Source organism: Petaurus breviceps, unplaced genomic scaffold, assembly GCF_028583685.1.
Source record: "Petaurus breviceps papuanus isolate PSGF00001 unplaced genomic scaffold, PetGlider_PUasm1.0 685, whole genome shotgun sequence".
Lineage (NCBI taxonomy): Eukaryota > Metazoa > Chordata > Mammalia > Diprotodontia > Petauridae > Petaurus > Petaurus breviceps.
The window spans coordinates 3,059,213-3,084,964 of NW_027186455.1; the positions used below are offsets into that span (position 1 = coordinate 3,059,213).

At 40.5% G+C, this 25,752-nt stretch overlaps 2 protein-coding genes across 2 annotated transcripts in view; both read left to right on the plus strand.

Moving 5' to 3' along the window:
* The first annotated feature begins 4,567 nt into the window (after positions 1–4,567).
* On the plus strand, positions 4,568–16,365 carry LOC138174103 (alpha-1-antiproteinase 2-like). The gene is made up of 4 exons (XM_069104272.1): positions 4,568–5,204; positions 8,220–8,490; positions 13,896–14,043; positions 16,165–16,365. The coding sequence occupies exons 1-4, from the start codon at positions 4,568–4,570 to the stop codon at positions 16,363–16,365; spliced, it is 1,257 nt and encodes a 418-aa protein (XP_068960373.1).
* An 8,169-nt stretch (positions 16,366–24,534) lies between these two features.
* Positions 24,535–25,752, plus strand: part of LOC138174102 (serpin A11-like) — a 32,567-nt gene continuing 31,349 nt past the window's right edge. Inside the window, exon 1 of the mRNA XM_069104271.1 lies at positions 24,535–24,864. The gene's annotated coding sequence lies outside the window, so the exon portion shown is untranslated. The remainder of the gene's footprint in view (positions 24,865–25,752) is intronic.

The window sequence follows — 25,752 nt, forward strand, 5'->3', positions numbered from 1 at the left end:
CCAAATGAAATAGCAGACCTTGGGAAATAGTGAGTATTTCTTTAGTAAAGTTATTTAAGCAGAAAATGGCTGTTCAATCATTGAGGACATTGTAAACAGGATATATGTTTTAATAGGAGGTGGTCTAGATGAGGACTTTTTAACCTTTTTTTGTGTCATGGACCTCTTTGGCAAGTCTAATGAAAACTATAGGTCTCTTCTCAGAATAATACATTTAAATGCATAAAGTAAAATACATAAGATTACAAAGAAAACCAATTCTATTGGAATACAGTAAAGTTTGCTTTTGTTTTTCCTTTTTTTTTAAAAAAAAACTATAAATAGCCAAGGTTAAGAAGACATGGAGTAGATGAATTCTTTCTTAGGTCCCTTCTAACTCTAATTATATTCTTTTCATTCTGACCCATAATCAAAGATTAATATAACTGTTGGCATAACTTTAGACTATAACATAACCTCATGAATTATAATTTTCTTGTCTAAGTTTGGTTGGTTGGTTGTTTTCCTTTGAAGATCCTTTCCAAAAAGCAATTCTAGGGGAAAATCATTAGTCTAGTCATTTCTAGTCTCAGCTCTTTCTATAACTCTTTTTACAAAATTGGGCAAATTATTTTAATTCCCCACAACACAGATTTCTCCTCTGAAAGATGACAGGGTTGAACTAAAGGCATTCTAGGGACCCTTCCCAGTCAAATATTCAGGGTTGTATGTAGACAATAAGATCCCATCAGACAGTGAGAGCCTTCACTGTTCTCCACAGAACAGTCTCCTCCTTCTTCCCTAATGGAACTTTAAGCTTTAACCTATTTCCAACTTCCTTGGTTAACTGGAATGATTCTAGAGTTGTATTTGGCTTTCTCCAAGTTAATTTTGACCAGTATCATACAAAGGGATATGATATCTTTGGTTTTAGGGCATATATTCATATTGGCATCCATACTATCAGTGGTAGTAGTTGGGGTTTTTTGTTTTGTTTTTGTGTTTGTTTTTTGTTTTATTTTTTGCCCTACACCAAATTTTGGATGCCAAGTTCTAAAAGGCAGAACCATCCCCCCTTTAATTTCTATGGATCATGACACCAACTTCTTTCTTTTGCTGGTTAAATATTGACCACATTTTGCCTGAGGATAGAATCATGGACTTGCAGAGCTGGAAGGCTCCTTAGAGATCACCAAGCAAAGCACTTGCAAGTCTGCTTTTTAGAGATTCAGCCCTTTAGCTTGGGTTTTGATCCTTGTTCATTAAAAACCCACTGGGAGGAGGGGGAGCCACACAAGCTATTTCCAGTTATCTGAACCTCAATGAATGAGAATTCCCTGAGAGCAGATTACAAATAAACATGGAAAGAGAAAACAAGGACAGGGTCAGTGTACTCTGGAGTATCATGGAGAGGACAAAAGATAAGCCTTCCTGATAGCAATGTAACAATTTTGCTTAATTTTAACCCTCATCCCTGACCTCTATTCTCTATCAGAGTTTTAACTAGGAATTCTGGCACCTGGGGCAGCTGAGGTACAAAGGGAACTGTGAGAAAAATCCCCTGTCTTATGATTCACAAACTCTCTTCTCATTTGAGTCCCTGTGATTTGGTGTCTCAGGCTGCCCAAGCAAAAATTCCCTTCTCACACTACCAGACCCTAATTCCTCATCCCCATCCACCTCAGTTCTACCCTGCTGTTCCTTCCCCTTTCATAGAACCTTCTGGAAGCCCTGTTGTACTGTGAGCAAAATTTCTTTTTTCTTAGTCATGACCTCACACTATACATCTTCTAGCACTTATAGAAATTTGGATCCAGGAATATGCTAGTAAATGTTTAACAACCAGCTCTCTAAAAAAACTTTACACACTTTTAAGTTTAACTTGAATTATTAGAATTTTCTCCATCTCTTTCTTATGGCTAGACAATCATCAACAAAAAACAATCCCTGATTTGTAGCCTTTGCTGATTTCTGCAGTATATATGCAAATTTAACAATTGGTTCTTGTCATCAGATGAGTCAGATCCAGCATGCCACTGCCTGACTCCACCTCAAACATACCACATGCCTGGCCACTCTGGAATTACATGTTCTTTCTTTCAGGTCTTCTGATACACTGGGTCAGGAGAAAGAGGAGAAGGAGGAATATTACCCACACCTCACTGCCAATTCCAGACTTTCCCTCTACTTTTCTCCCTTGGCAAGCTTTCTTTTTTTTCTTTTTTTTGGCTTTTGTTTTTTGGAGGGGGGAAGGCAGGGCAACTGGTAACTGGGGTTAAGTGACTTGCCCAGGGTCACACAGCCAGTAAGTGTTAAGTGTCTGAGGCAGGATCAGAACTCAGGTCCTCCTGACTCCAGGGCCAGTGCTCTATTCACTGCACCACATAGCTGCCCCTCAACAACCTTTCTTTACAACAATACTAGAGCTTGGTATCAACCAGCCCCCTTTTCAAGATCACACTGCCGCTACAGTTTTCCACTCTACCTTATCCTTTCTTCTGGGACTAAGTTACTTCAAGAGACACACTGACAGCTTCTCAAACACTCTGCCCCCCTGAAATATACTCGGTGAAATGCCTCTTCAGCTCACCACACAGTTCTCCATCCACTGGGGTAGCTAAGTGGCATGTGGTGTACTGAGCCCTGAGTCTAGAGTTGTGAAGATCTGAGCTTAAATATGGCTTCAGATACTTACTAGCTATAAATGGGCGAGTCACTTAACCTCAGTTTTCCTCATTTACCTCAACTGTAAAATGAGGATAATAAAAGCACCCACCTCCCTGGGTTATTGTGAGGATCAAAGGAGATATCTGTAAAGCACTTAGCATTGTGCCTGTGTCTAGTAGGCATTATATAAATGTCTATTCCTTTCCCTTCCATCCTCATTCCAGGCCAGCCCTCTCTCTACCAGGTGCTGCTAGGTGATGCAATGGATAAAGCACTGGGCCTGGGATCAGGAAGATCTGAGTTCAAATTCAGCCTCAGATACTTACTAGTTGTGTGACCTTGGGCAAGTCATTTAACCCATATTTGATTCAGGTTCTTAGAAGAAGCAAACCAGTCCAGTATCTCTGCCAAGAAAACCCCGTAGACAAGTCTATGAGGTCACAAAGAGTCAGACACAACTAAATGGCTGAACAACAACCTCTCTTTGCCACAGACTCTATCCTACTAGAAAGTTTAAGAAGCTCAGTAGTACAAAACTCTGAGGGAAAGGAAGGTCTCCAGCATAAATGAGGCAGAGGCTTCCAAAGGAAGATATGACCTAAGACACCATCTCCCTTCTTCAGGCTTTTCCTCTTGAATTCCTTCCCCTTTCCCCATATTCTCCTATGTTTGAGGTGTCCCCTCCTCCTGCATCCACAGGCTAATTGAGATGAGATGGGTCTTTAATCCAGTGTTGGTCCTTGAGCTGATATGGCTGGCAAAAGTCAAAGATTGTGTGTACTTACAAATCCCAGCTTTATTACTCATTATTCATTGCCCATGTGACCTTAGATAAGTTTCTTTTCTTGTGCAGGCCTCAGTTTTCTGAACTATATAATGAAGTGGTTGAACTCTATGATTGCTAAGGCCCCTTCCTATGATCTCCCTTCCCTGCCTACAACTCTGTTTGGGGGCAACTAGGTTGCACAGTGGATAAAGTACCACAGCTGGAGTCAGAAAGACCTAAATTCAAATCTGACCTCAAACACTTACTAGCTGTGTGACCCTGGACAAGTCACCTAACCCTGTTTGCCTCAGTTTTATTATCTGTAAAATGAACTGGAGAAGGAAAAAGCAAACCACTCCAATATCCTTGCCAAGAAAACCCCGAAAAGGGGTTATGACTGAAAATGACTGAATAACAACAACAAAAAGGCCTCTGTTTGTGCAACACCTGATTAAGAAATGTTTCTCTACCGCCCCCAGAAAAGCCCTACCTCTATTTCCTGGCATCTGGAGGACACAGTGTCCTCCATATCTGTCCCCATTCTTTTCTGCCCCAGCATTAATTACAGGTGATTCTGGTTCCTAGGGGTTTGCTGAACTATCTCATACAGGCTTTCAATGTGAGCATTTAAACCTTGGAAGCTAGTAAATGCTACAAATCAAAGGCTGATTTATTATTTTGTTGATTGTCCAGACTTAAGAAATTGGTAGAGAAAATATTAATGATGCAATTTAAGTTTTAAAGTATGTCCTGCATACTTTTTTTTTTTAACAGAGCTGGTTGTTAAATATTTACCAACACTTACCTTCCTCAGGAAACCATTCCACCCCAATTCCCTAGGGGCATGAGATAGCAAGATATGCCTCCAGACCCTAACAGGGAGGAAGCACTGCCCCCTTCAGATACTGGTGCCTCCAACAAAGCCCCAACCAGTCCACCCTAGGTACATCTCTGCCTCCATCTCTTCTCTTATGAATTAAGGATCCACTATTTCAGATGTAATTTTTCCTTTTTCAGCACTCAGTCTTGGTCAGTAAATCCACAAAATGCATGCGTTCACATTGCACAGAGCTCAGTCAAAGCCCTTCATGTTACAGAAGCCAGACATTTTAACCAACACCATAATGTCATTCTCTCTTTTTACTTATTTTAGAAATGTTGCTAAGGAAAATGCATCTGCCCCTCTACCTGCTCCTGCTAGTGGCCTGGATTCCAAAAGCTATTTTCTGCCAAGAGCAGCCTGCCACTGAAGATCAGAGTCCTCAGGCAAACTGTGGACTGGCCTATGGTAAAATAAGGCTAGCAAATTCTGAATTTGCTAGAAGATTGTTAAAGCTGTTGGTTTCGGAAAATCCTCACAAGAATGTCTTCTTCTCTCCAGTGAGCATTGCCACTGCCTTTGCCATGCTCTCCCTGGGGGCCAAAACAGCCACCCTAACTAACCTTTTGGAGGGGTTGAGTTTTAATCTCACAGAGCTTCAGGAAAGGGAGATCCACAAAGGTTTCCAAGATCTTGTTCAGCTACTGAACACTACAGAGGGCAAAGGTCAGCTGGAAAGTGGCAATGGCCTTTTTATTAATGATCAGCTGGAACCGCTCCAAACATTCTTAGATGACGTCAAGAACTTGTATGCAGCAGAAGTGTTTACGACAAACTTCAGAGATTCTGAATATGCTAAGAAGCAGATTAATGATTATGTAGATAAGAAAACACATGGAAAAATTCCAGAATTAATCAAGCATCTAGACCCCACCACTGTAATGGTTCTCATAAACCACATTTTTTTTAAGGGTAAGATTTCTTGTATGTATCAGCATTTCCTTCACGTTCCCAATTTTGAATACACCTGTATCTCAATTTATATAATATAGCTCTGCTCTTGAAAATTACATACAAATCAAATGATTATAGATCAAAATTTCCTTTTAATCTATATTATCTATAAGAGTTAATATGTTTAATTTCAGACCAACTATTTTAATCATTTTTTAATTTTTTAAAAAAATTCCAAATTGACTCTAATGGACAAGGACACCTAATGCTTTAACTTAAGTTTCTCTGTCTGTCTGATAACCTTTCCTTTATTCAAGAACTACAGCACTATATAGTTGAAATAGTCCTGAGTTTGAAGGCAGAGGATATGGGTTGATCATGACAATGCTGCATACTACCCACAGTGACTATGGGCAAATCACTTTACCTTTATGGGACTCAGGTTTCTCCTCAGTAAAATGAGGAGAAACATTTTCAAGGTCTTTGCAGTTCTAAATCCTGTAATTCTATGTTCTGATGGATATATTCATATTATATGGGTAAAACTATTTAAAGGGAACTTAGAATGAATACCTTTATAAAGCTGAAAAGTATTTTCTCAAAATGAAGTCATTGATCTTTGTGATTTGTTGTGGTTTATGAGTAGACAGGACTTTTTAACTGTAACAGACACTTGGCAGCCTGCCTGTAACATGGATATATAGAGGTAGATATAGAAATAATACATCCCATAACTCCAGGGAGAATGGAGCTCTGCCTTTGTGGGTTGTAGTGGGACACTGGGTGTGGAGTTTTAGCTATTTATTATACATCAGCTATTGGAGCTACAGAGGAATGATTCTTTTGGGGGGTTCAGGAAAAAAAAGCTACTTTCCTTGGTCAAATAAATTTTTTCTTCATGCCTGCCTGTGCTACATGGTATACCCAGGAGCAGGAGATGGCAGGAGAGAGAGAGAGGTCCACCCCACACCTGTAGGGTAACTGTCAATTTAATATTATCCAGCTGAGTCACAACACTATATACTTATTACACAAAAGACAATCCTGAATATCAAGTAAACTTATTTATCAAAGCAAGTAGGTAAAATAGTAATCAAGGAAGTCATATAGATTCATTTAGGCAACAGAATACTTGAGTTAAGAGGCTTTATGAGCCATGAGTTAGAGGAAATTTCAGCTGGGTGAGATTCAACAGTCTTACCCAGTAAGTTGACTCCTACCAATCTCCAGGGGATGAAAGTTCTAGGAATCACGAGAAATATTAAGGTGCTGGCTTTCCCCAATGTGAATGTGGCCCCTGAGGGTTTACTGTTCACCATTTAAAATCTGTACCTGGCACTCTGTCCCTTATCTATTCTCTCTCAGTAGTATCTCAGTCAACCAAGAGTCACATTTCTCTACATGACTCCCTAGTGTCATAGGATTGTCTTTTATGAAGGCACCAAGTCTACATTGAATCTAGGCCTACATAAGTATTTTATTAATCAAAGAAAGGCCTATTCAAATTTAATTCTGTTATCAATTAGTCTTCAGTCCAATCCAGTGAACATGTATGTTCAGGACATGCAATGTTCAGGACACAGTAATTGCTAGAGATATAAAGACAATTTTGAAAAACAAACTGTTCTCAAGGAGCTTATATTCTGATGGGGGGTATGACACATAGACAAATAAATAATGAGTTATTTGAAGGAGAAAGCATTAAAGGATGAGGAAAATTTTCCCACTGAAGGTAGTACCTGAAGCTAAAGCAGAAGCTAAAATTCTAAGAAGTAAAGGTGACATGGGAATGAAATCTAGGCATGGGGCATGGAAGCAGAAATTGGAATACTGAGTTTGAGGAAAAGCTAATAACTCAATTTGGTTAGCATAGAGTGTTGAAGGGGAATAATATTAAATAATGCTTGAAGAGTGAGTAGGAGAAAGTCTACAGAGAACTCTATATTCCAAGGTAAAGAGTATATTTTATACTAGAGGTTTAACCACCAGGTGACACTAATAGCCATTCATACCCACCCTTCTGGTTTTGTGCATGCCCATCAGGACAGAGATACTGAGTCAATGCTATGTTCTCTGTGGTTACCAGAGAGTTCTTGATCTTCTGTCTCTCAGTTCTGTCTCTCTCTATAGGCAAGTACCATTTATCATCTAGGAAAATGTAGACTTGTGTAGTTATCCAACAGAATAAGCCATATCCACTAATTAAGTTCTAATTGAGCACTAATCACATTACAGAGACATAATAGAGTTGGTTCTACCTCCGACCCACTCTAAGCCACCATTCAAATGGCCCCCTTCTTAGAATAAGGAACACTCCTTTAATTTGTCCCTACTTACAAATGTTAAATAAAATATATTTCTTCAACCCACCATGGTTTACTGTAGTTTAATGAGCTCCAAACTCAAAGTAATAGATACAGGACAGACAAGCTACTACAACTGATCAATAAGCAAGGGTAAAAGCAATTTGGCAAGAAAGCAGAAATTGTCCCTCATAAGTCCCATCCTTCAAGGCAGCCCTTCACGTTATTGTGCCAGCCTGCCTTTCCGACCTCATTTCACTCTCCCTTAAATTCTAACCAAAATGAACCACTTATATACTTTATACTTTTTTTGCTCATTCCATCTTCTTAGTCTGGAAGGCCTCCCCCCACATCTCTGCCCATGAAGATTCTGCACCTATTTTAAGACCCAGCTCAAATGCCACCACTTCCAAGGAGCTTTCTTTGGTCCATATAGTATAAATTAGGAAGCTCAAGGAGTATTTTAATGGCACTTCTTCTATGCTCTTATTGACACATTTTGCATATAGCTATTTCTGTGAGTAGGTATGTCCTGTCTACTCTGTTAGACTGTAATCTCCATGAGGTGTTTCATCTCCTTCCAGGTCTGACACAGGATTCTCCATAGACTGGTAGGCACTTAGTAAAAAAGTATTCTTTGAACTCAGTTGAATACTAACTGGATCCTCCAGCATGCAACATTCCCAATTCACAAGGTTACACAATGATTTGTTCTTTGTTGTTTCTGTAGGAAACTGGGAGACCTCTTTTAATTCTACCCTTACTGAGCTGCAGGACTTTTATGTGGATAAGAACACAACAGTGCAAGTGCCAATGATGATGAAAAGGGAAAAACTGTACTACCACCGTGACGATGACGTCTTCTCTTCCATGGTTATCCTGCCCTATGAGGGGAAAGCCCTGTTAATTTTAATTCTACCAGATGAAGACAAATTAGAGCAGGCACTGGATGCTATAATCGCCCAAAGAGAAACATCGTCTCCTAGATTTACAGAAAAAAGGTATCATCATAGGACTGCTAATAGCTAACAGCTATAATCGAGCAAACAAGTCACAAGTTAAGTTGCTAAGTGTTTATTTCATGCCAAACACTATGATAGACACTAAGGATGCAAAGAAAGGGAAAAAAACACAGTCCCTGCCCTCATATTTTAATGGTAGAGACAACATAAAACCAGCCATGTATATATGAGATATTCATATATATTATATATAATATAATATTCATATATATTCATAGTATAAATGGGAGGTAACCCAAAAGGAAAAACACTAGCAGTTGGTAGAGTAGAGGGAGTAAAGAGTAAAACACTCTTGCAGAAGATGGGATGTTAACTGAGTCTAGAGAAAAGGGAAGCCAGGAGGTGGAAACAGGGAGGTACAGCACTGCATATGTGGGGGACAACCAGGAAAAGGGAGAGTCAAGAAGGCCAACGTTTCTGGATTGCAGAGTACATGGAGGGGAGTAAAGCATAAGAAGATTGAAAAAAGTTGGAAGAGACTATATTGTGAAAAACTTTAAAAACCAGAGGATTTTATATTTGATCCTGAAAGTAACAGGGAGCTATAGGAATTTATTAAGTGGGGAATCTGGAATGGCATGGTTGCTTAAGATTACACTGGCATTTGGGTGAAGAATAAACTGGAGTAGTGAGAAACTTGAGGAAAGAAGATCACCCAACAGGCTACTGCAGTAGTCCAAGTGTGAAGTGATATGAGCCTACACTGTGTGAAGGGAGATAAAGGGACACATAGGAGATGTGTTGAAGGTAGAGGGCAGCTAGGAGGCACAGTAGATAGAGGTCAGGACCTGGAGTCAGGAAGACCTGAGTTCAAATCCAGCCTCAGATACTTATTAGCTGTGTGACCCTAAGCAAGTCACTTAATCCTTTTGACCTCAGTTTCCTCATCTGTAAAATGAGCTGGAGAAGGAAATGGCAAACCACTCCAGTGTCTTTGCCAAGAAAACCCCAAATGGGGTCACAAAGAGTTGGGAACAACTAAAATGAATGAACAATAGCATAGAAAATAGAAGATAGAAAGAATAAGACGGCAATGAATTAGATATGTGCAGTTAGTGTAAGAAAAGAATTAAGGATGATTCTGAGGTGATGGACCTGGGTTGCTAGAAGGTTGGTGGTGCCCTTGACAGGAATAAAAAAAGCTGGGAAAAGGAAGAGTACAAGGGAAATATCATGAGTTGAGTTTAGGCGTGTTGAGTGTGACGTGCCAATGGGACATATTGATATGCAAGAAATAGTTGGTGACTTAAAACCAGGAGAGACATTGGACTGACTATGTAAGTCCAATAATAGTCTACTTAGAGATGATCATTGAAGTCATGGGAGGAGATGGGATCTCCAAATAAGATACTATAGAGAGGGAAGAGGAGAGGGCCTGCAACGAAGCCTTAGGGGACATTCACCCACTATTAGTGTGCATGCCCTGGATGAAGAACCAGTGAAGGAGACTGGAACAGAATGGCCAGACGGTAGGAGGAGAACTAGGAGAGATCAGTGTCCCAAAAAGTTCAAGGGAAGAGAATATCCATGGGAAAGCAGGTAACCATAGCAAAAGTTTCAGAAAGACCCAAAAGGATGAGGACTGAGAAAAGGTTGTTAGATCTAGCAACTAAGAAATCATGTGCGACTTCAGAAAGAGCAGTATCAATTGAATGATGAGGCTGAAAGCCAGACTGCAGAGAGTGAAAGGAGATGTGTAAGCACAAATTGTAGAGGGCTTTCTCAGGGAGTTCAGTCTATAAGGGAAGGAGAGCTAGAGGTCAATAGCCAGCAGAGGTGGTGGGATCCAGTGGGTGGAGGAGACATGGGCATGCTTGAAGGCAATTGGGAAGCAGTCAATAGATAGGAAGAGATTAAAGATTCATGAAAATTTTGAGATAATAGAGGGAGCTGTCTTCCGAAGAAGATGGAATGGAATGGAATCACTGGTGCAAGTAAAAGCGTTTTTCTCAGCAAGCAGAAGGGCCACCTCTTCATGTGAAATAGAGGTGAAGGAGGAGATAATGGAGAAGGAGTGATTCAAGACAAGGAAGAGGAGGGAAGAAGGGGGAACTCTTGTCAAATGGCCTCAGTTTTTTCAGTGAAGTATGAGATAAGGTCCTCAGCTTAGAGGATTGGGGACAGGGTACTGAAGGAAGTTCAGAGGAGAGATGAAGAAGTTGAACATAGCCATTGTGGTGAAAAGAAGCACAAAAGTATTGCCTTGCTTCAGTGAGGGCCCTGTTAAGATTATAAAACATAAATTTGTAGTGGACCCAATCAGAAGATGATCTTTCTCTAAGGCTATTCAGCAGCATGTCGAGGAGTGAAAGTGTAGATAGTGGGTGTAATCCAAGGTTAGGGTTTGGTAAGGTATGATTAATGTGCTAAGACAAAGCTAAGGAATTAGAGTGTAGAGTATAGTGGGGATTTCCAGCTTGCAATACACTTTGTATGCATTACTCATTTGATTCTCACAATAATTCTTTTAGAACTAGAGGAGATAATGTACTTGCCTGGGGACCCATAGTTTCTACTATCAGAGTCAGGTGTGACTCAGAATCCTTTGTTCTGACTGATAACCATGGGTGTAGACCCTCCTCACACGGCTACAGACTGAAATCATCCATTCCTTCTCATCCTATGCAAATCCCATCCATCTGCAAATCGTCCATAGAGGATCCAGTAACCCCTTAGAGATCCTTTCTCCCTTTCTTTGAACACTTTGGGTAAAACAACCCAGCCCTTAGGCTTCCCACCTGTTATTCTTTACTCTTGCTCTATGACTGATTTACTCACTTTTCCAGCTATACATACGCTTGATGAGATACCACCATCATAAATAATATGCCATAGACTTCTTATATCCACCATAAACCTTTACATGGTCTCTTGTTCTTTTCCTTAGGGAGTTATAATAGTGAACATTTAAATTTGTATCAGATTTTAAATGGAACAGAGGGATTTCAAAGAGGAAAAAATAAGTGGATTTGGAGTTAGGAGGGACTTGGGTTCAAATTTGGCTTCTGGCACTTACTATTGGTACAGCTTTGAGCACGTCATTTAAATCTCTTGGTTTAAGTTTTCTCATTTGTAAAATGGACAAAATATCCATACGTCTGACCTTCCAGGGTTTCTGTGAGAATCACATGAGATAATGTACATAAGATTAAGCCCCTCGTTTATACTTCCAGTACTGTGACATTAGGCAATCCCTTAGCTTCTTGGTGTCTTTCCACACACCTAAAATGGAATCATACTTGCTCTTCCTAAGGCTTTGCAAACTTTAAAATACTATAAAAATAGAAGCTAGTACCAAAAAGGGAAAGTTTCAATTTGCAAGAATTGAAAAGGAGCCGGTTAAAAAATATTCTGTGACTGAAACAGCATCATCACTAGGAGCGCTTTTTATTTCTGCAAGGGGCTTAACTTGGAATTAATGTAGATACTTGTAATCAATTAAAAGGTGACTATTAGATGTTACTCTGTGACCAGCAAAGCTCTGGGAGTCAGGTTTTGGCTCAAATTTCCTAACGAGTAGGTCTATCCAAAAGGCTGCTCCGGAAGACAGTGGTCTCCTTCCCCACCCTAGGAAGTCTTCAAGGAGAAGCTCATGCAGACCAAATAATTACAGGATCTCAGAACTGGAAGGACCTCAAAGGTCACCTACCGTGTTTCCCCGATAATAAGACACTGTCTTATTAATTTTTTTGGACAGAAAAACACCAGAGGGCTTATTTTCAGGGGAGGGCTTATTTTAATGAACATTGACAGCAATTTTAATAAACAGTTAAATGTGAACAAAAAAATGTACCTTTATTCAATAAGCAAATCACTGGGGAAGAACAGGATGACGCACTCACTGCTGCAGCTCTGATTGGATGCAGCTTGGAGCGTGGTGTGCGTTTCATGGGGGGGGGGACGGTGCATACAGAGGGTACCATAATGTAGCGTGTAGCGCAGGGGATCACCTTCACTACAGTAGCAATCTCAATTAGAGGAATCTTACACAGTAAGGGGAGGGCTTATTTTCGGGATAGGTCTTATTATCAGGGAAACACGGTAGTCCAATTAAGTTCCAAATAGTAATTCATGCTACAATAACCCAGACCAGTGGACACCTTATCGAGCAGGGATCCTTAACCCTTTTCTTTTCTTTTTTTTTTCTTTTTGCAATTCCTGGATACCTTTGGCTGTCTTGTGAAGCCTATGAAAAGGATGTCAGAATAATGTTTTTAAATGCCTAAAATAAAATACATCGAATTAGAAAGAAAACCAATTCAATTGAAATACAGTTTTCAAAATATATTTTAAACAAGTTCATCAATTTACACACACACACATACCAGTTAAACCCTAAACACAAGCTCTGGCAGGTCCCACAAAGCTCTATTCTACCACTTGTTGGAGAGGACCTACAGAGGGGATTTAGATTTCAATCTAAATACAGGTTGGATTAATATGGCCTCTCGAGTCTCTTTTAGTTCTGAAATTTTGTGATGCTTTGGGATGAGAAGAAAAGGCAGTCCCCTTCTGGTGTTGTTCAGCCATTTCTGACTCTTTGCAAACCCATTTGGGGTTTTCTTTGCAAAGATACTGGAATGCTTTACCCTTTCCTTCTCCAGCTTATTTTATAGATGAAGAAATTAAAGCAAACAAGGTTAAGTGACTTACCCAGGGTCACACAGCTAGGAAGTATCTGAGACCAGATTTGAAGTCAGGTCTGTCCCATCTCTAGGACCAGTGCTTTATCCATTGTGCCACCTAGTTACCCATAATCTTGGTACCCCATATTTTTATGCTTCCTAGCTCTGCTCAGGGAAGCATACAGATCTTTCCCTACCTTCCCTCAGGACTGAAGACAATATAGAATTTGACCATGATTGCTACAGAAAGGATTTTGGCTTTCTATGCCACCCTTTCTGGGGCAGTAGCAGGCTATGAGCAATATTGGCTTAAGTTGTTGGTAAGGTCATTGTACAGGCAGCTAGGTGGTACAATGGGGAGAGCACTGGACTTGGAGTCAGGAAGACTCATATTCTTGAGTTCCAATCCAGACTCAGACACTTACTAGTAGCTGTGTGATCCTGGGCAAGTCACTTAGCCCTGTTTGCCTCAGTTTCTTCATCTATAAAATTAGCTGTAGAAGGAAATAGCAAACCTCTCCAGTAATTTTTCCAATGAAAACCCCAAATGAAGTCACAAAGAGTCAGTCAAAACAACAAAAAGGTCCATTGAGTCCATTGCTTTGTGGAGTTGAATCATTTTGCAATCAGCAAGTAAAGTGGCAAACTCCAGCTCCTCCTGGAGTTTGGGTCTCTTTTCCTTTTAATTTCTCCTTTTATTATTTATTTCTCCTTTTATATCTCCTTTTTTGCCCTTCTTCTGGGTCTCTTTTCCAACAGGAAGGTGACTATTTATCTGCCCAGGATCTCAATCTCCACCACTTACGATCTTGAACAACTGCTTCCCAAAATTGGCATAAGAGACGTGTTCACTGACGATGCAGACCTCACAGGCATTTCCACACAATTCAAACTACAAGTTTCTAAGGTAAGTGAATCAACTCCGTGGATTTTATTTCTGAGGGATGTTCTGTCCTTACTGAAATAGGTCAACTTATTTAAAATTTAAAAATACAGAAATAGAACTTATATGCATAATAGAACTTATCAATGAATTGAATATGTGGATATCATTCTATCAAAACTCCTTTAAATTCTTCTTCTTGTCCTAGTTTGGATTATGTAGATGATCCTAAGTTGTTTTTTTTTTAAGCAATCAGGGTTAAGTAACTTGCTCAAGGTTACACAGCCAGTTATTTCTGGGTGTGGTGCTAAGTATCTGAGCCCGGATTTGATCCCCAGGTCATCCCAACACTGGAGCCAGTGCTCTTACTCGCTGAGCCACCTGGCCTCCCCTGATCTTAAGTTCTTAAAGGTTGTGTCAGGGTAACACAAGCTCCTGCAGGTCCCACAAAGCTGGAAAATATCAGATATAAGCTTGGTAATGTCTATCATTACCAAGACATACTTATGTATGTCTATCATCTAAGAACAGCAGCTAGGTGATGCAGTGGATAGAGTCAGGGAGACTCATCTTTGCGAGTTCAAACCTCAGCTCAGACACTTGCTAGCTGTGTGACCCTAGACAAGTCACTTAATCCTGTTTGCCTCAGTTTCCTCATCTGTAAAAAGAGCTGGAGAAAGAAATGACAAACCACTCCAGTACCTTTGCCAAGAAAAACCCAAATGGGGTCACAAAGACTCAGACATGAATGAAATGATGGAAAACAACAACAAGGGGAGTGTTAAATCAAAATGCATATGCGGGATCAAAGATTCAAAGCTTCCAGCTCAATATTCACCTTTTTTGTATCATTTGTATCTTTGTACCCCCTCTGGTAAAGTCTATGGACTCCCCAGAATAATGTTTTCAAATGCAGAAAATAAAATATATTGGATTGCAAAGGAAAGTAATTGTATTGAAATAGTCATCCAAGTTCAAATATCCCAGGTTAGGAACCCCTGTAGAGACAGTTTCACTGTGTGTGTGTGTGTGTGTGTGTGTGTGTGTGTGTGTGTGTGTGTAGAGGGGGTTCAATTTTCAAATATAGCCTGGAGAAACCAAATGCTTAATACAGCCTCTACTTCTAGTTTTAGATGCCCATGGGCAGGTTGCATCTCTCTGACCCTAAATATTCACATAAGCAAAAGGAGAAAATTGAACTAGATGATTTCTAAACTTCATTAGATTCTGTCTTACTATGCTTCTAATCTATTCTAAAGTGCAACCCCTTGCTTCTCTCTTTCTCTTTTTACTACTTGTTTCTTGGAAATTATCTTTAGGAACAGACCTCCCCATACAATGAAATGTTTAAAATGCTGTCTTTTGTGACCTCAGCTTTCCTATAATGGACTTGTTTCCCTTCTCTTTGGTTCCTCCAGCATCCTTCAAATATCCAGGCCTCCACTACTCTCTTTCTTCATTCCAATCCCTCATCATTGCTTAAATCCATCTAGAATTAATCCCAAGAAGATTTATATTTTCAAACTGTATCTTCAATGGTGGAATGGATTTTTGTTATTCAATCATTTCAGTCATGCCCCAATCTTCATGATCCCATTTCAGGTTTCCTTGACAGAGATATTTGGAATGGTTTGCCATTTCCCTCTCCAGATCATTTTACAGATGATGATGAAACTGAGGCAAACAGGGTTAAGTGACTTGCCCAGGGTCACAAAACTAGCAAGTGTTTGATATGAGATTCGAACTCACAAAGATGAGTCTTTCTGACTCCAGGCCAGGCCCTCTATTTACTGTACCACCTAGCTATTGAGTGAATGGTTTTGCTCAAATACTGACTCTGAGACTTATTACTTGAGTGGCTTTATAAAAGTCACTTTTCCCTCTCTGGGTTTCTGTGTCCATATCTGTACCATAAGAGACCTAGGCCAGATGTTCTTTGGGGTCCCTTTGGGTCCCTTCTAATTATATCTCCTGTGAATTTCAAGTCTATGGGAACAAGTTGATGATGACTTGCCCCATGTTCTAGAAATCCCAAGTAGACTCACTCTGTCTTATTCTGCCCTTGGTTCTCTATTAGAAGCTTACCTTCAGCTAAACCACATTAATGGTTACCCAGAGTGACAATGTGTCCCTTTCTTCTACTAGGTATTACACAAGGCAGCACTTCAGGTGAATGAGAACGGCACCGTGGCAGCCGCCGTCACAGACATAGAAGTCCAGCGCAACATAGTGGCTCCCCCTGTCACCATGAAGTTCAACAGGCCCTTCTTTATGGTCCTTTGGGATACAAACATTCACCATCCCTTATTTTTGGGGAAAATTGTTGAACCCACAGCCAAATATTGATGGACCGGGATTAGTTGTGTAGCTACTGTTGCAATAAATAAAATAAATAACTATAAGCCACAGTAAGTGTGCTGAGTTCAGCATTTAGAACAGTTTCCACAAAGGATCTTCAACCAATCAATCAAAAAGAATTTATTAAATATCTACTGTATGTCAGGCACTAGAGAAGGGGAGGAGAAATGGGTTTTTTTTTTAGCTCATTCTTTTCCTATCGTTTTTTTTTTTAATTTGTAATGGACAACTGAGAAAGCAAGACAGTGAAACCAATTATAATTTGATAGGAGTGTTTATTAACTGGCTGGTGACTGCCTCTCAGAGGGAAAGACAGCAGCAAGCTTTCTGTTAGACATAATTTTATAGAAAATGTGGTTGCTAGCAACAGAATATGTTTCTAAGGGGGTGCAGTGCCATTAGTATTGTTCCTATTGAAGCGAAGCCTTAGTATTGTTCCTACTGAAGTAAAGCGAAGCCATGATCCCTTAGCAAAGCCTTGGAATCCGTGGGAATCTGTGGCATGTTTCTAGCAACACAGGTGAAACATTTCTTTACTATTGGGGCCTATTAGGTGGTTTCCAAGGAACCTAGTAGGGGTCCCCTCTAGCAGGTTTAAGGGGCATTGGTGTATGATTTCTGGTCGTCACTTCACTCCCCTCTTTTACTGGTTCATAGTTGTACCTCAGACTCAACTGAGTCCAGGGGAGTATAGGAACCATAAGCAGTTTGGAGGGCAAACAGCTTAACAACTTGAATCCTTTGTCTAACATAGGCAGTTAGGCAGTTAATAAGGCATGGGACCAATAGCAACCCCAATAACAACAAAGCAAATGGTCCTATAAGGGAAGTTACAAGTAATGTGAGCCAGGGGGACAAATTAAAAAGGGATTGGTACCAAGACATAGATTGTTGATGATGAGCCTCTCTGTCAGTCAAGCATTGACGTACAGTAGCCAGAGATTCCCGAAGCACCCTGGAGTGGTTGACATAAAAACAGCAGGTTTCTCCAAGGGCCATACAAAGGCCACCTTGCTTGAGAAACAGGAGATCCAAACCTTGGCGGTTTTGGAGAACCACTTTGGCCAGGGAATCTAGAGCGGTCTCCAAGTAGGAGATTTGGCTCTCCAAGTCTTGGATATCTGTGTCGACTTGGGAGGTGAGGGCTTCAAAATGACTTTCCTTGTACTAGGACCGTGGTACCCACTGCTGCTGAACTTGCTATGGCTAGGCCAACTAAGATAGGGACTAAAATGGGGACAGTTCTTTTATAGCAGGCTTGTAGCCCAAAATGTTCACGGGCCCCTTCTCCTGAATAAATGTATATCTGTGGAAGGACATGAACTAAAATGCAGAATTCGGGGGAATTACCAGCAAGGAGACGTTCCTGTACACAAGCAGTTAAGCCTAAGGTACAGTCAAACCAAGCATTTTTAGGGGCTAAGAAAACATTTGGTGAAAATTCCTGTTTGGGAAAGACCTTGACCACCGAAGCACAAAGGTTTTTATAAGATGACTGCTGGAGGGTGTAGCCCCTAGATTTAAGACACCAGGCTTGTCCCTGAACATCCCCTAATGTAAGTTTGGGGGAGCCAAGGTTACAGCGGGCAGGGAGATCAGTGGTGATGAGTGTGGGCTTCCAATAGTGAATTTCATGATCACTCGAACCCTTTGATGAATTTAAACTTGGCCCAACAAAATAAGGAGGGGCAGGGTTCAAGCAAAACCAGAAGTCAGAAGTTAGGCTGGGGTCTGAGGAATTTAGGAAAGAGAAAACAGCATCAAGAACATGAAAAGTATAAGAGTGGGCATGTAGCCTGGGGTTTGCCAAAGTAATCCCTGAACCTGCAGGGGTTATGGTAGAGTGTGGGTTAAGGGGCCCATGCAGAGTTTGATCAATGTCCAGAAGTGGGTTAAGAACCGGGTTGGGACCAATGGGAATGAGATCCTTTGGTACTGGAGTGCATTGAATAGTAAACAAGGCTCCGGGGTTACTTCCTACAACATAAAATCTAATTCCCCAGGTCCTCCCCATTTTCCAAGTTTGTTTAGTCCAAAATCCTGATGACAACCGGGTTACATGACTTAAGGGTATTACAATGAAATGAAATGTGGTGGTCACAGTTGCCACTGGAGACCCACTCAGCAATGGTTACACAATCCCAATTGACAGAGTGATATTTCCCGGTCCCCCCACAATCAGGAGACCCATCCTCAGGGCAGACATATGACTGCGTTGACCAAAGGCTGCTTTTCTGCTACACAAGCAGCACCATCAGTCCCCGCAGAATACATGCCTGTATAGGGAAGCAACATGAATCTGGGGCACAGTGATCAAAGAAAAGGGTGGGCTGGTCATGAGTCACATTTTTGAAATTAAGAGTCCCATCAATTGTCCTAGTAAGAGTCCAAGAGTACAAGGTGGGAGCATAGGAGTTGGAACTGGCCAAAGGCAGGAATGCCAGGAACAGGAGCGTCAGGACAGTCTCTTATCTTCAGTTGTAAGTCACCGGCTGGCTCTGTTACCCACAGGTCTGGTGGGTTGGGAGGAGCCATCACCTTGATGTGTGAGGGGTGGATCCAGGCCTTCCTTCTGGTCACTTTAACAGCAGATGGGGTAGTCAATATAACCTGGTATGGGCCAGTCCAACGGGGTTCAAGTGAAGAGCCTCGGGGTAGCTTGCAGGTGAGCACCCAATCTCCGATATTCACCAATTGTGCAGGATCTTGGGGTGGCGAATGAGGAGTGGCCTGGTACACTGCCCGAACCGCATTTTGGACATCTCGAAGAGCCTGGAGAGACTTGAGAAGGGAATCATTAGAAATGTCATACACAAAAGTATCTGCTACCCGAGGTATAATGGGAGGCGGGACACCAAACAAAATTTCAAAAGGAGACAGAGAGGGGGAGAAAGGTTCACATAGCAAATACAAGGGATGGATATCTGGTAGATAGTGTTCCACAGGTTATCAATTCAATGTCAAAAGGTCAAAAGGAAAAAAATTATCCTCCCAAACTAGCCCCCATGGCAAATTTGCAAGACATAAAGGAAAGACAAGCTGGTATGGATTGGTATCTGTACTATTGCATTGAATATCCACACTTTGGGGTCAATAGTGTAGTATAAAAAGTCCTCAACCTGAAAAACAGCAATGATATAGGTTTATGTCTGAGTTCTGACACATACTGTTCATTTGCTATGAGAATAATAATATTTGTACTACCCCTTTTGCAGAGAATTTATGGAAAAGATGTTATAGAAATGTGAGGGGGCGGAGCCAAGATGGCAGCCTAGAAGCAGGAAAACTCTGTGTGCTCCCCCCATAACCACCTCAAATACCTATATAAAAAGAACTTTAAACAAACTTTAGGGCTACAGAACCCACAAAGTGACAGAGAAAAACAAATCCCCCATTTCAGGCAGCCCAGCAGGCCGGCAGGAGGCATAAAGAATCCTCCCGAGGGCAGAGCCAAGATGGCAGAGAAAAGGCAGCAACTCACCTGAGATCTTCCCAAAAACCTTCTAAACACCTTTAAATAATGCTATCAAACAATGCCTGGAGAAGCAGAACCCATAAAAGAATGGGGTGAGATAATTTTCCAGTCAAAGACAACTCAGAAGGTCTGCGGAAAAGGTCTGTCACACCTGAGTGAGAGAGGAGCACAATCTGGTGCAGGCCATACCAGCACAGACCCAGCCCCAACAAATCAGGAGAGGCCTTGGGAGCCACTGACTCAGGCTGCTTCCAGAGCTCTCAGCCTTCAGACAGCAAAAGGGTTGAACAATGGATTAGCAGGAGATTACAGGGGTCTCTTTGCTAGCCCTGAGGAAGGACTCTGTTGCTCTCTCCATACACGGATCAGGGTCAAAGTCCTGAGTGGCAGTCCCAGGGAGAGGAGGATCACTAGTACCCCAGAGCTTGTGCTACAGTGGAGCAGGGACCCTCATCACAGTTCCAAAGAAGAAAAGAGTGCTTGTAGTCACTCCCAGACCAGAGCACAGGCCAGGAGAGAAGTAAACACACCTCTCCTTCGATCATACCACCTTGGAAGAACTGAAAATTTACAGGTCCCTATAGTAACTCTGAAAAAAGCTGCACAAAACCCTGAAGCTTGGGACACTGTGCCCTCCACCCTGGAAGCAGAGCTGTACTTCAATAAAGAGTTAAAAGTAAAGAAATAGACTGGGAAAATGAGCAAATAACAGAAAAAAATTCTTACCACAGAATGTTACTATGGTGACAAGGCATAGCAAAACACACACACAGAAGAAGATAACAAAGTCAAAGCTCCTACATCCAAAACCTCCAAGAAAAATACGAACTGGTTTCAGGTCATAAAATAGCTCAAAAAAGATTTTGAAAATCAAGTATGAGAAATGAGAGTGATACAAGAAAATCACGAAAAATAAGTCAACAACTTGGTAAAGGAGACACACACAAAAATACTGAAGAAAATAACACCTTAAAAACAAACTAGGACAAATGGTAAAAGAGGTACAAAAAGCCAATAAGGAGGAGAATTCCTTAAAAAATCAGAATTGGCCAAATGGAAAAAGAGGAATACAACTTCACTCAAGAAAAATACTCCTTAAAAAGTAGAATTGGCCAAATGGAAAAGGAAGTACAAAAGTTCACTGACAGAACAGGACAAGATGGAATGAGACAGACCAGGACACTGTAGGTTGGAGGGTAGAAACTAGGGAAACTGCAGCAATTCTACTAAGCCTGAGTGAAAGAGTATCCAGCTAGCATCCAGTATCCAGCTGACATCATTCCTGTCTCCTCAAAAGTCACTGGGGGCAGAGACCTAGGCTGGTGAACTATTAATTACCCAGTGTGGGAGGAGGTGGGAGAATTTGTTTTGTTTGAATATTGTTCTTATAGGGAAAAGCTTCTTTTCAAAGAGATGTTATGGAGGGGAAAGTTGGTGGTAGTGATATCAATACCAAAAAAAGGAAAAGAAATAAATTTGTAGGAACTATAAATATAACAGAGCATATTTAAAATCACATGATAGATACAGAAAAGATTACTTTCAGACACTCAATTTATTAAGTATGTACTATGTCCAAGGCACTGTGCTAAGAAGGCAAAAGACAGACCTTACTCTCAAAAAACTCACAGTCTAATAGGAAAGACAACATGCAAACAACTATATACAAACAAGATATGGACAAGATAAATTAGTGAAAATCAAGAGACAAGGCACTGGCATTAAGTGAGGTTAGAATGCTTCTTGGAGGAGGAGAGATTTAAGCTGGAACTTTGGGTGATCTGTGGTGTCAGGAGGCAGATGAGCGAGTATTCCAGGTATGGGAAGAGGCCAAAGAAAATTCCCAAAGGTGGGATACAGAGTATCTTATTTAAGGAACAGTCAGGAGGCTAATGTCACTTGATCATAGAGTTCATAGAGGTGTTTTAGTTGTTTTTTGTTCTTAATTTTCAAAGAGGACCATGAAATCAGGAAGGTGATTCCATGACATGCAAGTGAATTCGATTTAAGTGAGGGAGAGGTGAGTAAGGTGTGAAAAGACTTGAAAAATTTAAAGAAGTCAGGTTGTGAAGGGTTTTGAATATCAAATGGAAGATTTTAGATTTGATAGTAGAGGTCATAGAGAGCCACTAGAATTTATTAAATAGGGAAACCTGTGCTTTAGAAAGCTCACTTTGACAGCTGAGTGAAGGATGGACTAAAGTGAGGAAAGAAATGGAACAGGGAGAGCAGTCAGAAGGTGACTGCAGTAGTCTAGTTATGAGGTGACAAAGGCCTGTATCAGGATGGAGGTAGAGATTGGATATGGTTTGGGGAGAGGGATGAGAAAGAGTTAGGAGACAAGAATTACACCTCAGTTGCAAGCCTGGTTAACTAGGAGAATGATGGTCTCAATAGAAATAGAGGAGTTTGGAAAAGGGGGTGGACTTGAGAGGAAAGATAATAAATTCAGTTTCGGACATGTATGGTTTAAGATGTATATGGAACTACCAGTTCAAGATGTCCTCTAGGCAGTCGGAGATGCAAGCTTGGAGATTAGGAAAGAGGTTGGAATTAGATAAGTAAATCTGAAAATCATCTGCATAGAGATGATAATTAAATCCATGGGAGCTGATGAGATCACAAAGCAAAACAGTACATAGGGAAAAAAGAAGAGGATTGAGGACAGAGCCTTAGCGAACACCCTAAGTGTGACCAAAACAAAGATCTAATGAAGGAGATTGAGGAGAAGTTAGGCGAAAGACAACCAGAATGAAGTGGTGTCACATAAGTCTAGAAAGAAGAGAAAGTGATCAACAATGCCAAAGGCTAAAGAGAGGTCAGGAAGGATAAAGATCTTTTTTAATTTATTTATTTACTTTTAGTTTACAACATTCAAAAGTTTACAACATGAAAAATCTCTTGAGTTTCAAATTTTCTCCCCCTCTCTCTCCTCCTCCCTCCCCCCCATAGAGGCATGTAATCAAATATAGGTTCTACAAATACCTTCACGTTGAACATTTGTCATGTTGTAAAGAAGGATTATAACCAATGGTGTGAACGATGAGAAAGAAGGAACAAAACAAAACAAAACACAAACAAGAGAGAGCAAATAGTTCGCTTCAATCTGCAGACTGTAGTTCTTTCTCTGGATGTGGATATCCCTTTCCATCATGAGTCTTTTGTAGTTGTCTTCGAACCTTGTATTTCTGAGAGGAGCCCAGTCTTTCAAAGTTAGTCGTTACACATGTATGTCTGTAATTGTGTACAAAATTCTCCTGGTTCTGCTTTCCTCACTCAGCATCAGTTTATAGAAGTCCCTCCAAGTTATTATGAAGCCCGTAGGTTTCTCATTTCTTATAGCACGATAGTATTCCATCACATTCATATACCACAACTTGTTTATCCATTCCCCAATAAGGATAAAGATTTTTAAAAAGTCATTAGAATTGGGAATTAAGAAATCATTAGTAATTTTGGTAAGACCTGTTTCAATTAAAAGATAAGGTTAAAAGTTAGATTCTACAGAATTAGAAAGAGAGTAATAGGAAAGCAAGTATAGACATTGATTAGAGACAGCCTTCTAAAGAGTTTAGCCACAAAAAGTAGGAGAGATAAAGGAAAATAGCTAGTGGGACATAATGGATCAAGTGACGGCAATTTTTGAGGATGGGAGAGATATAGGCATGTTTATAAGTAGGGAAGCAACCAGTAAACAGGGAGGGATTGAAGAAAAGTGAGATTACAGATAATAGGGAGACAACTTACTGGAGAAGACAGGATGGAAAGAGATCGATTATTCACAAAGAGGCATTTGCCTTGGCAAGAAGGACCACCTCTACATGAGAGATGGGGATGATGGAGGAGACAGTGGGGGAAGGTATCTGAGCAAGATAAGATGTGGAGTAAGGGAGAAGAGAGAACGCTTAGGTGAATGATTTCCATTTTTTCAGAAAAATATAAGGCAAGACTCTCAACTGAGAGGGTGGGAAGAGGGGGAGTCATTCAAGATTTGAAGAAGAATGACAAGTTTTGGAATAGCTGCTGTGAATAGGATAGTGAGTCAATTTCTGTTGTTGTTCTGTTGTTTTCAGTTGTGTCTGACTCTTTGTGACCCCATTTGGGTTTTTCTTGACAAAGATACTGGAGTGGTTTGCCATTTCCTTCTCCAGCTCATTTTACAAATGAGGAACTGAGGCAAAGAAGATGAAGTGACTTGCCCAGGGTCACACAGCTAATAAGTGTCTGAGGCTGGATCTGAACTCAGGTCCTCCACACTCCAGGTCTGATGTTGTATCCACTGTGACATCTAGTTGCCCCCATAGGTAGAAACTCCCAAGAAGTCAAAGACAAAGGGAAAGGGCCCAAATGAACAGAAATGTTCCTAACAGCACTTTTTGTCATAGCAAAGAACTACAAAGTGAGACCCATCAATTGGACTGTATGAAAAAATTATGGTATATGAATAATAAAGGAACAGCATGGTGCCATAATAAATTATGAAAGGGACAGAATCAGAGAACCCTGGAAAGATTTAAATAAATTGATACAAAGTGAGCGGAATCAGGAGAACAATTTATGCAATGACTAGAATTATGGAAAGAAAAAAATCGAAAGCATTCCAGTGAACTAGTTCAAGCTATAGCTAATCTTTTGAGTTTTCTAAAAGAAACAAACTAGAACAAACCTGGAATAACAACATTCTGTGAGTCAAATCTGAACAGGACCTGTATTTCATTCCCTTGGAATGTTGCTGCCCATATGTCCCTACATAAAGAATAGGAAAAAGAGAGAAGAGTTGTTCCTGTTTCTGTTCATCATTTGAATGTCTGTTTGCTTGGGGGTTTTTTTTTGGGGGGGGGGATGTTTAGAAAAGATTTCTCTGTTTATTGCTAGCATTGACTAAAAACAGGTTCCAGGAAATGACCTGGCAAATATTGACTGGGCTCACTCTGATTTCCAAACGCTGTTTTCTCAGTAAGTAGAAGAAAATGCAGACCTGAAGCCCTGGGCAGACTCTTTGGAATAGTCCTGTAAGTACAACTTTACCTCGGAAACCTTCCATGAAAATGTCTGGGTGATGTTATCTTGATTTCTCTTTCTCAAATGAATAGAGTTTGGAAGTCTCCTAAAGCAGGAATGTAGTCCTTCCACATTCTGAAATGGGAAAATCTCTCTTCATGGTCTATAGCTTTTAAAATAGTATCTGAGATGGTAGGAAGCAAAATTAACCCACTCCTTGCAGTTTAGGACTAAGGGCTAGAAAAGGAGGGAAAAGTATGTTGCTCAGAAAAGCAGTATTGCATAATGAATAGAAAGCTGACCTCAGAGCCACAAAGCTCTAGGGTCAAGCCCTGTCTTAACCTCATAACCTTGGACAAGTCATTTAATCTCTCAGAGATCTACACAATTCTCTAAGACTGTAAGTTGTGAGAAGGTACCAACTAGAATTAATAAAGAGACTTTCCCCATTTAGGAGTTCCCTATGTCAGTGAAATCACAGATCCAGTTCTTATCATGCTCTCAAAGAATTTGTCTTAAATATTCAGGCATGCCAAAGCATTCTTTAATGAATGGAGTTTTCCATTTTCTTTAGGTACTTTCCTAAGAAATACCCTATCAATAAACAATGAGTCACAAGAAACAAAACTTCAGTCAAAGAAAGATGAACCTTATGTTTACCATTGACTAGTTAGAAAAACTGGTATTTTCTGAAGATATTTTGAATCCTTTTCCGGCTTTTTTTAGTCTATTTTTCTTTTTTTTTTTTTTTTTGGACTGGTGATTTTTGCCAACATTGACAGCTTCTCAACAAGGAAACTCTCTTTTATCAATGTAGATCTGCAAAAACTCTACAGCTTATTGTCTTAGATATTGAAAGGTTGAGTAACTCATTTGGGGTCATAAGGCCAGTCTGTGCC